Below are 15,852 nucleotides of genomic sequence, written 5' to 3'. Positions count from 1 at the left end.
GATGGAGCGACGGGCGGAATCTTTTCACCGACTGCACTAAGTAGTACTCAATCGCTTACTTGCGGTGGATCTTAAATCCTTTCATGGTTCATGATGGAATTGGTCGTGTTTTCAGAATTAAGGCGAAAGTTCCGATACAAATACTACACAAAAGAGGTATTAAAATGGAGCAAAATCTGAATGCTCTTATGAACTTTACAGTATATTAACATTGATAGTAATAATAGGCTTACTCGTACATTTTACGGGAACAAGTATATAATCATACAACAAGTAGTACAAGGGAACAGTATATTTGATCATTTGATTTTTGAAACCGTATACTATGAATATAGAATTTATTCTTCTGTTGGAATAATTCTTTAAAAGTTGATAAAATTGTTTTATTTGTTTTATTTGTATCTAAAATTAAAAAAAATTCTACATACAACTAAAACGTCTTAGATTATTTTAATTTTTAGATTTTATAAATCGATTAATTTGATAGTTTATATGTAATTTGCTCCTGTGAGCATTAAGTGAAAGTTTTGTTGGGTAATTTTTGATATTTGTAAAAGAAACCTATCGATCGAAACTAAATTCATCTAACAGTATTTTAAAAAAACTAACTGAACTAATTAATGTTGGCTTTCAGTAGGTTGAGATGTAACGCGGGAAAACAGATTTAAAATGGGGTTGAGAAAACGATTTCACTTACATTTTCCACTGGAGCGTTCAAGTAATTGCTGTTGGTTGCTTCGACAATTCTTGCCACTCCAGAAGTACTGAAAAAAAAACACACAAAGAACGAACGTAGTCGGGAAAGAAAAAGTATCCTTTGCCTTGTCATTGCCGAAGGGCACGTAAAGTAAACAGTGGTGTGTTTGCTTTAAATTAACTTCGGTCGGAAGGAAAAGCGTCCCCTTTGTGATGAGCGGAAGGGACCGACCGGGCAGCGGGCCCCAAAAACTGAAACTCACACTGACGGGACTGTTTCGGTGCGTTTTATGATCCAACCATTAGGAAAATCCTGATAAATGTTCCAATCAATAACGTAGTGAAAGGTGGTAGAATGCTGTTTTGTCATCGTCCTACGTGGCATACAATCTGACCGATTATTTGGAGGTAGCAGTTTCCGAACGGCACTGTTCGTTCGGAGGGACAGTTTGCCGATTTTTTTGAGGATCGTTCTCGACGACGCCCGTTCGCGACGGAAAAAGAAGGGATCCGAATCGGGCTGGAATCAACAGGCGAGCTTTTCATTTTATCGTCGGTATTTTATGTTTCGCTTTTCACGACCATCCAGCGCTGGTTCATCGGGATGCCGGACTTCGTTCCGTTGCATCTTTATCCGGTCCATTTCGGGTACTGCCCGATGGTTCGATCCCGGCTCGACGCTTTGGAACATTAAACTCGGAGGTCCGAGAAGGTTCGCTTCCGGGGCTGCTTCCGTTTCCGGGGCACGCTCAACATCACAGGCGGAAGCTTTCCCGAGGGGATAGTGCTGAAATGAAGAGGGAACATCCGACTGAAAAGGTGGTTTCCCGGAGTTGCCAACAATCGGCAAGGTTTTAGGCCGGTTTATTTGCTTGCCATTTGTTGGGACACTTCCCGGCTGCAAAGTGGTGGTATGTGGCGTACCAATCGGAGCCGGTTTATTTTTTGTCCCCCCTTCTCTCTTCTAAGTGTCCTGGGAATGAATTTTCAATTCGAACGGCTTTCAATCCATAGAAACGAAAGTTATTCAAAGCGGGTTTAGAGCACACGTAGAATGTATGCGCCTGTTTTTTTTGCGTCCCAGAACCCGATGTATGTTGGGATGTTTTGCAAACATGGCAACGGACCAGGAACGGTTGTCCGATGTCAACGTCTATGTACTTCTGGCCACGGTCTAAACATTTGTGATTGATGAAGCTTTCGACTGTCAGTGACATCGGACGGTGGTTACGAAATCGCTCGTAGGATAGTCGGTACAAGCTGAGCCGGGACGACTTATAGTCTTGGACTGGATCGATATTGGACAATCTAAGTGAAAAGTGAAGAACTTACGAACAAAGGCAGTCCCACTCTCGACCGCATGGTTTCGCAGAAACAGTGCATCGCAGAAAAGAAAAACAGATCAATGCTGCTCAGCGTGGCTTAGAAAGAATGGTAAATATTTAATAACGGCCAACAAAATTCTCGGTAAACACATTACTCGGTGTGCGCACGGCGGGTACGAACTTCAGATGGATTGCCTCGTTAAGGTGTTTTTCAGTGCCCATGATTGTGTAATGGATGGATATCCGTTTGATGCCCGTCTTTGTCTTGGATGGGAGAGTAATGACACGCCGGATAAAGCTTATTCCTAGTAGAAGCGCGGCCGTAGAAGTTTTGTCGGAAAGATGCCCTGGGTAGGATTTACGGCAGCCCATCTCGAGGGATGAAGGTAAGCCTGTGACGTCAAACACGAGGGCCAAGGGTCGTACCGGATCGGTCAGGTATGCGGGCATGCAGTGGCCGCAACAAACGTGCTCAACTGCAAACAGGGCACAGCATATTGCAGCACTTTCTCCGCAGCCTTCGTGTACATCTTGGCCACGTTTCATTTGCGCGCGCGTGTCTTTATGATAGATGGCCTCAAGGGAATTTAGACGGGGAGCATTTTTAATTACGATGAAAGTGTAAGAAGGAACATTGCTTACCATACCGTGGCTGGTGGGAAGAATGCAGAAATTAAAATTCTTCGAGTTCGTTATTACAAACACTCGCGTAGAGAGTTAACGTTGTCACGTTAGCTGCAGAATTTTGACTGGAAGCTGGAGTCCTACGACTTGCATGAAAACAAAGAGCTTGGCAAACATATTTCCAGAAGAAAACTATTGATTTTCTGGCTCGTGAATATGGTCTGTACTGCGACTGTTTTGTTCCTGCCTATGCCAAATCTAAACATTTTATACACACATGGCTCTAGAACATTTTCCCCCATTGCCTGGTCCGCTGGATGGTGGCAAAAATAGTCACGGGATAAATCTGCAGTGCTGCTGCGCAACGGGAGCGCTTGCGGAAGGTGATATAAAAGTTTAGTAACCGAACCGGAATGATGGCCAGAGACAACTCCAACCGAGTGACATCTGGGATGGCTTGGCCTGGTCGATATCTAGGTCGTGGAAAGCTACCCATTTTTCTTGTGTACCTTGTGGTGGCATTTGGTGAAATGTAGAGGCTCATACAGATAGTTTTACGTCTTGCGCCGAACATATACATTAGTCCTCGCGTGCATTAAACATGGAACTCGTGGTTTAGTTTATAAATATTTGTTTTCGTACTTTGAATTTTTGAATGACAGCAACGACATATCGTTACCTGTTTCCTTTGTCTTAAATAAATAAGAGGCAAAATTCTCTATGCAATATATGCTATACTGTTATGCGGAGTATTATAGCTTTTCTATAAATGCTTTTAGAAAAAATGTCAAACCTTGATTCCTATGATATTGAAGTTGGACTGCTCCAATTTCAAAATATGTACATGTTTTGTTGTTTTTTATTGATATAACCGATTATATTACGGATGCGTAAAGTAGGAAAAACATATAATCACGATTTCCGATAACCATACAGATAGGTTGTTCGTAGTGAAAATAATTGTCTACAGTTCTCTGCCAGCGCTCAACTTTCAACAGAGGTATAAGTAAATATATGTAGCACTGCTCCAACATGGCCGTTTCCTGCGCTTGCAGCTTGAAAAAGTGGTCCCACAAGAACAGCCACAAACTTCCCCGGCAAAGATAAAGTTAAGCGTTTTTCTCCGCACAAAAGGCGAGTGGTAAAAGTTTCAGAACCGCATAATCCAAGAGAGGTCAGTTTTCTATGGAAGAGTTTTGGCCCGTTAAGAATTAAGCGCCTCCTTGCGCTCCGGTTCTGCTCAAATGTTGTTGATTTTTTCGATAAAATTGTATAACTTGCTACTTACAGCTGATCGGTGCAACTTGCAAGGACCTAAAAATGGAAAGTGCGCCGATGAAGGTTGAAACTTTGCTTACGGCAAGGAAATAAATAAAATGCCAATGATCCGCGCGCAAAAGGAAAGCGTACATGGAAACAACTGGAAAACAAGCTTCAAATATAATAAATCTATCGATAGAAAGGAGCTGATCGATGGTTTGATTTCGAGCGTTCGGTAAATTCGTAAGCGAACGCCTTACTTTTATCTCGGTGTCTCGGCATACTGTTGGTACGTTGCTGTATGGTAGTAGATGAAACATAATTCCAATGAATAGCTTTACCTTCGCTTCGCGCAACTACGGAGTAAAAAGAAAATCTCAAAAGTTCATGCCACCATTAGTGAAATGTAATATCGGGAGACGAAAATTGAATTACACGATCCTGATGGGAAAATGTCTATCCGTAGCCGTGGGTCTGGTGCTTCCAGTGCTATTACCTTCGTTCCGCCAGTCCCTCGAGATTGTACGGGTACTGCGCACCGCATGGCGAAATAAGTGTACACTTATGTTATGGCAAGCATTTGCTCCTTACCATTGTGCGCAGAAGGAGGAGGAGACGGGGGAGGGGAGGGGATGCGTGGTATGGGGTTTACATTTTCTTCTAACCTTTCCCGTGTCAAAAGCTTGATTTCTCGGAACGAAATGATTCCAATCGCTGCTACGAACGTAGCTAAATGTCCATGGTTCTCGGTTTACGTTTGTGCGAGGGAAAAAAAGGTGAACACCGTGAGCCATCGCCAAAGATGGTGATCATCAGCGTAATCACGAGATAGTGGGCACGTGCACACCGGTGCCAGGAAAAACCTTTGTACAACACGGCGCAGGTAGTGATTGCGGCATGAGTTATTATTTTTTTTAGCTACATAAATTAGTAATGAACCGAAACGCGAACGAACACGGTATTGCTTTCATGACGACTCCGGTAGGAAAGGGCTATTTTTTATCCGTTGGTGTATCCGTTCGGAAAACACAATTACACGATCGACGCTGAACATCGGTTTTCGTCTAGCGTGGAAAATGGCGGATGGAGTTTCGTGCAACAACGCCACGGCAATGTGCGATGCAAACTAATTCGTACCGGGGCTTGAAATCATCCCGCCGGGCCTTAAACCGCTTTACGAATAATTAAATTACCCACCCTTGTCGATTCCGTGCTTAATGTATAATTCATAGCGATTCGGCTTGCGGAGGTACAACATCCATCCAACAGCCAGCCAGTCAGCCTGCCGTGCCGCGTGATCCCTGGATCGTTCCCCGCTCGGGCGGGAAAAATTGACTCGTGTCACGGTCAACGTTTTTGGAACCTGCGAACCAACGGCAAGTGGAGATGTCTTCTGCAGTTGATATTTTACATAATCGGTCCGTCCATGGTCTGTCGGGACAAATTAGTATTCTATCGGATGTTTAACCAGGTATTATTGGAAGCTTAGTGGAGCAAATCGAGTGACAGGCTTCAAACTTATTTCATTTGACTAACTGCCGGACAGGCTTTCTTTCGTAAAGGGAAACATTGGAGATGTTGCGTAATTCTACAACTGCCCGTTTATAATAAGTTTTAGATTAGTTCCCGGTACAATTACAGTTGAGGCGAATTCTTATTGGTTAACTATGACATTTCCCATTTTCCGTAAATTTCCTCACAACTTTCACAGTATATTAGAGCAGTGTAATTCAGATTCAGATTCATTATGAATCTTTCGATGAGAGATTAGCAAAAAGTGGGTAGGAGGACCCTATTTTTTTTGTCGCATGGTCCACGCCAATGAAAGAATCGTGAAGATTCGTGACAGATCCATGAAAGGTTCATGAAGATTAATAAAGGTTTTGAAAGATTCATTAAGGTTTGAAGATTCGAATCCCGAAAGATTCATTAATCCATTTGAATGAATCTCGCCAAAAGATTCGCTAAGCACAACACTACAGTATATCTGGAAGCTCCTTTTTTTAATAATCATCATCACAAGCAAAATCAGAGATGTCTCTAAATGGTTTCATATTCTTTTTTCATTATTTATTTCAATATAATGAACAACTAAGGCCATTAAGGAAGAGTAAGGGTATATGTAGTTGGTTGATGTAAAGTTAACCGAAATACATCGGAATAATGGTGCATTGATTGGGTGAAACGTAACGTGCCTTTCATTTTCTTAGAGATCCATTTTCTTAGATAACCTTCAATTTTCTTAAATTCGCAAGAGCCAAGCTTTTTGTGCCGGCAAAACAAACCACGTTAACGTAATTGATTTGCCGCATCTTTGACACTTGTTGTTTGAAAGGCACCGTCGCCAAAAAGGCGAGCATCTCCAGAGACGGCTCTCCTGCGATCACACTCCCTGCTCACCATCTCCCCTGGCATACCAGTCCCAGCCCGGGTGCAGACAAATCGGAGACTCTAATTGAATGAGATTATTGCGTCCTGATTTGACCCACATAAGTAGCGATTAGACGCGTCGCCTGGATGCTTCGAATGTCGGAGTTACGTGAGCGCCTGTTTGTGCGCCAGCGATGCGTAACGGTGTCATTAATGTCGTAATGAAGACATTCCTGGATCTCCTGGAGTGGAATTCACTTCGTCCATACGGTACCTGAGATATTTGGTCATCAAATTGCGTTGATTAATGATGTGCCCGTAAAAGGTCGTGTCACGCGGTGTGCGTGTTAATCATTGTTCATAGTTGGCAAATGAACAGGTTTTGCAGGGACTTTGGAATCCGGACATGTCTTTTTCCACAATCCCACGTCACTGTAGGCTGATAAAATAGAGCTCCAATCAAAATACCATGCGATTGTTCGAAATCGAACGGCTAAGTTTCTTACCGAAGTGGTCCATCGAACCACCGGACGAAAGGTCTTCAGATAATAAACGTGCTAATGGATCGATTTGGGGCGCAACACGAACACGAAGTATTTACATAAGTGAACGGCCGGTAATGTAGCCACCGAGTCGCGGTTGGTCCACGAAGCAGCTGAACCTGGCGAGAAGGAATCTCGATGGAGGCCACAAAAGCCCATCAAGGAGATGCTTTTTCATACGGTTCATTAAAATGGTACAACCAGGACACTCACTCCCGGACGATGATGAGCCCCGCTCGCCATGGTACGGCCCCCGTACCTGTCTCGTTCTTCCTTCTGTCTTCGTTGATCTTTATTTACTGCCTGCTCGGCCTGCTCCTCCGCCGTCGACAGTCGAGTACAGGAAAAGCTGGATGGGAAATGCGGAGTAAATAAAGTGCCCTGCGAGATTATTCATTCAAAAGGCAATCGGATAAGTATAGCTAATTAAAACTTATCTCTCTTTCTCTCTCGCTCTACTTGTCTTTCCTTCTCGTGCCTCTCGTTTTTTTCCCTTTTTCTTCCTGGTGGTTTATTCTCACGCCGGGGATCATCATTCGTGTGCGAATCCATCTCGAACCGGCTTGTGCAGCCATCGAGCTAACTTTTGCGAGGCAAAGGACTCCAATACCCCCCTAATACCAACGTACTTTTCCTGAGCACAAACCACTTCAGCAACTTGAGTGCGGCTTGGCGCCACAAGCCGTCAACCACCAGCAGGCGCATGGAGGATTTAGGAGTTTGTCGGCCATTCCGTGACCCCTCCCAAGGCTCCCCGGCGGACCATCGGACGGCGTCCGTCGGAGACACATCCACGGCATCCTCGAGCAGAGGTCCAACGCCGGACTAACTTTATTCTTTACGATCGCTCAGCAAATCTAATTAACAAACCGTAAATGGACATTTTATGTGTTTTTCCACCGGGCAGGGGTTTTTATTTATCGTAATTTACGGCCGTTAGTATCGAACAGTTTTCTACTTTCATCTGGTGGAAGCGTGGCAGAATCCCGTTGCAATCCGGAACGGCCAACGTTACCATCCGGCAGGCGAGGCGGGGAGTGTTTTGTACATTAAAGTTTTTGAAATCACATCAAACCCCGGCGGCCGCGACGTTACTGGGTGCCGGTGAGCCATCGCCCCGCGAATTGAGGAGGGGGTGGGGGGAGGGGGGGGGATAGTAAGGGGATGAAAAATCTGAAGTGCGCTACGCCGTTGTGTTTTCCGACAGCGATTGAATGCTAATTGACAGTGCAATTTGTTCCTGCCAACTTTATCATAAACTCTAGCTAACCCCTCTTCATTCTCTCTTTCTTCCGCACAGAGTGATCTTTTCGATGAAATCGACCTCTCGAATCTTTGCTTTGCGGAGTGCAGTACGAAAAATGCTAACCATAGCTTCCAGGTAAGCGTTAAAACCGAAATTAATTGACCCTCCACTGGCAGAAGATCGATGGTTTCGCTAGGTTGTTTTTTTGACAGTAATTACTTTGTTTAGTTTTTGGTATTTTACTTTACCCCGTTTATTTCTCTCTTTTTCTTCTTGATGGTAATATTTCAGTGGCATAATTTATTGGTATTCTTCTTTTTGCCATTAGAAACGTATCTTTTTTATTTCCCTCCAATATTCAAGTAACTTAATAGTTAATCTAAACCAGTAAGAATTCTAAAGTAATCTAGGACGCGTTTTCATTGCTGTTGAAGCTTCAGGACATAACATCTTTAAATAACATCGTTACTATAGCTGTTATTACAACTTCAAATTAATGCAATGTTTTCGTACGATAATTTTAAGAGGCAAAAATAAAACATAAATAGACAAATTTTATCAACCTGAATTTTTTGGAACCGGCACACGGTGCTATAATAAATCTTATCAGACAGTCTCAATTGAATGCGAGTGTTCTGCTCATGTATAATGTTGTTTAATTAATTACTACATATGCCATTTTTATGCTGCAATAATTTTGGGAATCATTCATACCAGTTAACTTAATTTATCCATATCTTGATGCTGATTTTTTCACCATCGATGGCTATGGTTAGCAAATTCAATTTTTCGTCGTGAAAAATAAATCGATTTTACCTTTCCTGGTCTTGTGACAATTTCATTTATTAAAAAAACAGTTTCTCCTGGCTAAAATTTCAACAGCTAAATTTTTTGGTTTTCACTTCAAGGAAATCTCAAGCAATTGTTTGTTTTGTAATAAGATGTTGACCTTCGAGCTGTAACTTGCAACACAATCGATTTATTAGAGTATCGAACTTTTATTTCAATAACAACTGGTTGAAACACAATACATCTATACCCTTTTTCTTCTTCTTGGCGTAACGACCTCTTGGTCATGCCTGCCCGTTAAGGGCTTACGAGACTTGTTTCCCTGTTGTACGTGGATAGTCAGTCCTCTCGTACAGGGGAGGACCCGATCTCGTTTGGGATTCGAACCCACGCCGTCGAGGTGGTGAGCCCCTGCGCTCATGGGTCGATTTTCTAACCGGCACTACCGCTCGGCTGTCGCGGACCCCCAACATCTATACATCTATACCCACATCGAGTAAAAATAGTAGCTTAATGAAAAATATATAAAAACGTAAAGCTATTAAAAGAGCTTATAAAAAAACATCATTACTATGCATACTGTTGTTTTGTTTCACACCATTAAACACGAAGACTTTATAAAGATGTATCTACATAGGAACATATTTTCATCTTCCATCTTCTGATAACGATATTTTTATATGGCTTTGTTTCTACTTTTCTCGTTTATGAAATTACTGCCCCCTAAAGTACACTTTATGCATCGTAATGAACAATACCTGTGTTGTCTATTAAACGGACGTACATCTCTGGACGTCGATGGAGGCAAACGGGTGATTTAAGCGACATAAAAGCTGTGAATTCAAATAGTCTGTAACCATCCACTAAAAGCCCGTTATAAATTCCAAGAAACACATCGTTCGGCCCTCGCACAAGCAACAAATAGGTGTCTTAAGTATTTTCGTTTTATTTTTTCGAAGTACGTGTCGGATTCCACCGCGAGACGCGCGCGACGATGGAGCACATCAAAAGAGCAGCAATGAATGCGTTGCATTTTCCTCGGAACTGATCTCAACCGTCGAAGTATCTTACAGTACTCCAGTTTATTGCGAGCGCCATCAAAGTCGCCCCGAACGACGGCGCACTCGGGTGTTACGAGGAGTTTTGTTTTTCTCCGTCGCAGACTCCAGGAAACGGCATGCGACCGAAAATAGCAACCGAAAGGTGGACTCCCGCTTCACCCCCTTCCCGGTGGCTCGATGTGCGAATCGCGCCACAAAGGACACACGACATACACACACCCACACATACACCGTTCCGGTTGCCGCTTGTGTCCCGCGAATCCTGGACCACTCAAAGCCATCGAGTGGCGTGGCTGTCACTATGGGAGCGAAAAGTTTTCTCGCACGCCTCGAGCCCTTTATTACCCTTCGGGGCCAGATTCGACATTGCTTTTGTGTGTTCGATTCGATCATCATTTTGTAAGATTTGCTTCCGCCGCCACCGGATGCGAGGCGGGCGAACGTGCCGGAATTCACGTGCCCCCGGAGAGGTGAAGTGGGCGAACACGAATAGGAAGAGTGAGGTGGGGCAGAAAAAAAATTGGCACCATTATATTTTCCATCATCATGTTTGCATGGTGTTAACGACATTTTTATCACACTCCTAATGCGTTTGGGAGTTTCTGTTTGGCAAAGGCCATCAAAAGGTGGACTTGGCACTTGACAAAAAAAAAAAAGAAACGAAACATACACACTCAAAACCGTGGTGGAAGCTACGACCTGTCCTGCAGCAAACAGCGAAGGGATGGGCGAAGAAATATTTATTGCTGAAAAGGCATCGAACTAAAGTTTAACGCGCCGCCTCAATTCGGGGAATAACACTTTTTTGGGATCAAATTGACTTCTCAAAAAAGTCGTTTTCGTCGAAAGTGGGTCTATTAGGGAGATTATTAGGGAAAGACTAGCCCGAAAAAATTAGTGAATTTGTCAAAATTTCCAATCTCCGGATTGTGATTAATATTGGGAAAATCGGGAATAAGCCGAAGATTGTCAATATTCTAGTGACGAATGAAAAAAAAAAACGTTTATGAACGGAAGAATCTAAAATTTTCAGTTATTCCTCGGGAATTACTCGAACGAATCTGGTTTTTCCTTTTCACAAAGAACTCTTTTTATTGTTGATTGTGCAAATCGTCAACGTGTTAGATTTTACGCTTATTTTACACGAGGCGAAAAAGAACTTAAAATACACGTGAAATTACCAGCTTTGCTGGTAACTTTTTTCGTTTCGTGTAGATGTTACTGTTCGTGAGTCGATCCAAAGGAAAGCGCATTGAATGTTGATTTGATTATTTAACTGTAAGAAAACTGCAGAGAGATAATATTACCATCGAAGTCTTATGAACAAAATCATTCCAAACAACTATTTTCCACCCCCTCGCTCTCCAAACCAGGTGCGCAAATTTGTGCAAATCTATTTTTCACCCGCTGATCGAGAAACACATTTTCTAAGCACTAAGCATTAAGCATATTGTAATATATGAAAGTATACAAAATAAATTGTAAAAGAAGAGTTCACAAGTCTTAGTCTTTGAAAAGTTTTAAAAATTCTACTGTACCTTCTCAATTTTTTAAAATGATAACGTCGTGATAACTTAAATGTGGTAGCGTACAGAAAAAAAGTGTATGTTATCCTTTCTTTTAAAACATCATTAAACGTAGAAAATCTTTTATGGTATATTCCCTAACGTATTCCACGCATAGGTGGTTGATGTTTACCTTACTCATCTACCAAACACTGAATGTACTAGAAAAATAGAACCGAATAAATAGATTGAGCTAATGGAGTGGAAAATGTTAAACATTCGTCACCTTATGACACATGCAAACCTTCCACCGGCCTTTCATCGCGTTTAGCGAAGCCATGTGTTAAATTGCGAAAAATTAAACCGGGATTTCGTTACTTTGCTCCAATCACGATAGGGCGCCCCAAAATCAACATCGGTCCGATAACGCACGACCAAACCGCTCGCAATCGTCGGCAGCAGTATTTCATGGTTCAGCGAAACAATATCTCACCATGATTGCCTGTTGTGTGGTGGTACAGCAAAACCCCAAAGCTACTCTCGAATTCCCTCGAAACGAACGCAATGGCAGCAGGACAAGCGAAAAAAAAATAGACAGCCACTCCAAAGGAGGCCAACACAACATTGCGCCGTCGGGAGCGGGCGGGTTTCGTTTCTTTTCGCTTCTCGAGTTTGTGCACGCGTAATGTTCAAGCCTGTGGCGTACCGGAAACGAAGCAAATAGGACGCTTCGGTAAGCTTGTAAACCCCTTGTTGGGTAAATCATGAATAGACAGCGAACGCAAATGTTACAAACACCGCCCGCCCCTAATCTTGATGCTCGTCGGTCGGTTTCGGGTGGAAGGCTCGCAAAAGGCAGCAGCGGGCCATCTAATCAGGACGAGCGGGTTGAGTGTCAGTCGAACACGCGAACGAACGCACCTCGGCGCACACCGATCCCTCGCCTACCTGACATTCCCGATCTGTACCGTTACGCCGTTTGTAGGATTTGGTTTTGTTCGCTGTACCGTTTAACGTGCACGTCGTCCTTTTTGTTTGTTTCTGCATGACAGTCGGTTCCTGCGAGGATACCTGTCCGGGTTTCGCCATCAGGCCGAAGCAGAAGTGAGGAGAAGCCCATAAAACAAAGGATGAAAATTTAAATTTGCGACTCCACGTTGCTTTCCCACGTGGCGAGTGAGTCGACAGCCTTCCACACAGTACTACGGTTGTCTAGTGCAGGGGTAGGGGATTTCCAAAAAGGGTCAGATGATTTAAAAGAAACCGAAAGCGCGAGCCGGATACATTAAACGATGATTTCAAAGTAATACCCTTTTTGAATCAACTTTCTAAAGAATAAAGTTACATGATCAATTTTTATGTAACTTTTTGTAAATTTGAAATTTTATCGTTGATTTTTAAAAATCATGTTTACGCTTATTTTCGTTGAATTTGGATCAACATATAAATTTTGGTGTATGGTATGCTGCTCATTGCTTTCTAAAATTGTAATTAAAATTAATCCTGTACCCAAATTATTTTAAAATATCTTAGTTTTATTGACGTACTTCGATGAGTTTATAAAATTGCGAGCCTTTAGCACGTAATGGGTATGAAAATTGTATTCGTTGAATGTAGCTATTTTGGATGCAAAGTGAACGAGTTATTGTCGTCGGAAATTGGGCGAGACTCATGACGCTAGGAAATTTTAGAACGATCAATAATACAAATACGATAGTAAAAGTCTAACGAAAAGAATGAGAGAAAGTCACCTGATATTGAATAACCCGTTCAACAATTTTAATCTTTATTTTGGGGAAAAAACTTGCACTGAGATGGGTTTTTTTGTATGAAGTAGTAAAATTTTATTACGGGCCGGACTTTGCCGACCCCTGGTTTAGTGTATCTGTTTTTCGCTCTCCACCATACCCTGTTGACGAACGAGATGCTGAACACAGCACCTGCTTTTTCTGGCGCACAAGGGAACCCGAAGGGTTTTGGTGACGGTACACGGTACACACACATACACACCCCAGGAGTACGTAGTAACGTTCGTAAGGTTTGCCCCCACACCGAAGGGTACTGTTTGCCTAGGAAAGCTTTCGCTTGTGCTGTGTGAAGTGTTTATCCAAAGGAAGGAGTGCAAAGAGCAAGAAAAAAGAAAGAGAGCAATGTGCAGCAATAACAACATAAAGGCAAGGAGGGAAAACCAGCAGAAAGAAAATGTGGAATAATAAGAATACGCAAGGAGGCGCGGAGGTTTTCCCGTGTCTCGTGAAAATGCCGACCGGACGGGTGAAACGAAGCACCGGAGCTCGGTGTTTACTTTGGGTCCCGAAAAACTGCGGAAAGAGCGTACGGGTACGGGGTACGGAACGGAAGGTTAGATTGCAAATGCAAAGGATGAGCGCAACCCTGGGTTAGTTGGGTTTTCGCGGCTAGGGTAAGGGTTTTTTTTCCGGGGCGTAGCAAATGGCGACGAAACCACACGGGCCTCTATTATACCATCTGTTTGCTCGGTTCTAGCACGAGATAAAGTGGCATTTTTCCAGCTTGATTTTACTTATTTTTGTTTTACCTTATTCCCGGTTCCTTCATCCTCCCTTAACACCCCCTCCCCACAACCTCATCAAAAGGACCAAAGCTTTTTGTTCCAGCACCGTCCTATGCTTTCCGGAAGGGTACGGGCCGGCAAAGACCGCAACACCGGACCGAGGAGGCGGCGATGGGTTAACAATCCTACCCTGGGTTTTGTGCAGGAGCGTTTGCTAATTGGAAAGGCTTCAGCTCGAGGTCCTCGAGCTTCACAGGTCCCGCAGGCTCTCATCACCCATTTTGGAAGCAGGGGTAGAGGGATTGGTACTCGATTATTCGTGAGCGTGCGGCATCCGGGTCTAGAATATCGTCCGGCCCACGTTTAATTGCCCGGTTTCAGCTTCACTTAACTTTACCCAGGGAAATACGAAGCGGTGCCGGTAAGCTGAAGCCTATGATTTGGAAAGACTCCTCTTCGGTAGCGCAAACGAAACAAGCAATCTTCGTTGGTTTTGAGGAAGAACGCTGGCAGATCCTCGGAAGGGGGTGCTAAATCTCGACTAACGAACAGACTTCCGATTCCCCGCTGCGCTCTGTTCTAATTGCCCGATGGAACTGATTTGATTTCAGCACCAGTGACGTGCTGAAACGAGTCGATTGGAAACGTGTCGGGAGCTGTCGTAATCGATGTAATGGCGCGCAATGATAGTCCGAAAACGTTTGATTGCAATCTCGATGACGAGCGCATGTATCGAGAGCAGTGTGTGAGTGGCATCACGGGCCGCAGTGATGCTGAACAAATTCGAGTTCAATCGACGTTACGCCATTGTTGAGGTAGTCACCGGAAACCGCAGGCGATTAGGCAATCTTATGCGAGAGAAAGGTTAACGACGTGTACGAAGAATTGGAATGGCCAGTTAGCGCCAGGTTTTGTAGTCAAACCATGGCCCTTTCTTAGCACTAGAATAGTTTAGAATTTCCAGGCATGCGATGGGATAAGTCCAGTCCGGCAGACATGAGCAGGGGAGAAGTTTATGATTATATTTGAACAATGAACTAAAATTTTCCTTTTTTCATTTTTTTTCCCGCACCATAAGTCACATAAGTCTGATCGCTTTCTCTAATCTATATCAAAATGCGTTTCGTCGAGCGTTTACCAAATTGATTAAACGTTACGTAACAGGTACAGCGACACGTTCCAATTTTGTTTCAATTCGAAGTGTCGTGAGTAAGTATCAATTTACTTACGCGATAATTGAGCGATCACGTGAAAAGTGTTAGATTATTTACGGAAAAGGGTTACTTAATTTCTTATCCTGAAAAGTTATAAGTTCCTGCAGAAAAGTGACCAGCTAGCTACTGTTACAAATTCCACGTTTGAACCCAAATATTTGGCTCAATTTATTACCAAAAAATAAAGGACAATAATTGTCGAATGCAAACTTATCCTTTTCGTATAAACTCGTTAGAAACGTAGTATTTTGAATGCAAATATGTTAAAATTTAATTGGATTCAAATATTATTTTCGTATTGAGCAATTTTGTCGAATGCAGTAAAAAGATTTTAGTTAACTATGTCAAATTACCCAAGATAGCTTGAAACGTACGCTCATTTTTTCCGAGGCAAGTATGTTGTTTTATAATTCGGAAACCGCTTTATGAAGTGTTGTTTTTTGATCGCACAAAATTTAGTATCTGGTTGTAGCCATATTTTAAAAACCTTCAGAAATCGGAAAATATGACATGAAATTCGCATGAATTTATGAGAAAAGAACCGATTGGCTTTTTTCCAATAGGGGATATTGTTCCACTCATAAAAAAGAAGCTGTTTTGGCAGGTTTTATAAGATTTATAAGAAGAGTGGTTAGATAAATTTTAAAGAAATAATTGAAGAGCTCCAGGAAAACCTGACAAAAGCAA

At 42.8% G+C, this 15,852-nt stretch overlaps 1 protein-coding gene across 1 annotated transcript in view; it reads left to right on the top strand.

The window, feature by feature from the left end:
• LOC131286822 (diacylglycerol kinase eta) overlaps nt 1-15,852 on the top strand; it is a 56,964-nt gene that overhangs the window by 27,481 nt on the left and 13,631 nt on the right. Inside the window, exon 3 of the mRNA XM_058315823.1 lies at nt 8,118-8,198. Within this exon, the coding sequence (XP_058171806.1) occupies nt 8,118-8,198 (81 nt within the window). The remainder of the gene's footprint in view (nt 1-8,117; nt 8,199-15,852) is intronic.

The sequence above is a fragment of the Anopheles ziemanni genome, chromosome 3 (genome assembly GCF_943734765.1).
Source record: "Anopheles ziemanni chromosome 3, idAnoZiCoDA_A2_x.2, whole genome shotgun sequence".
Taxonomy (NCBI): domain Eukaryota; kingdom Metazoa; phylum Arthropoda; class Insecta; order Diptera; family Culicidae; genus Anopheles; species Anopheles ziemanni.
Note: the sequence above shows the minus strand (reverse complement) of the source record. Positions and strands in the feature narration are given on the sequence as shown.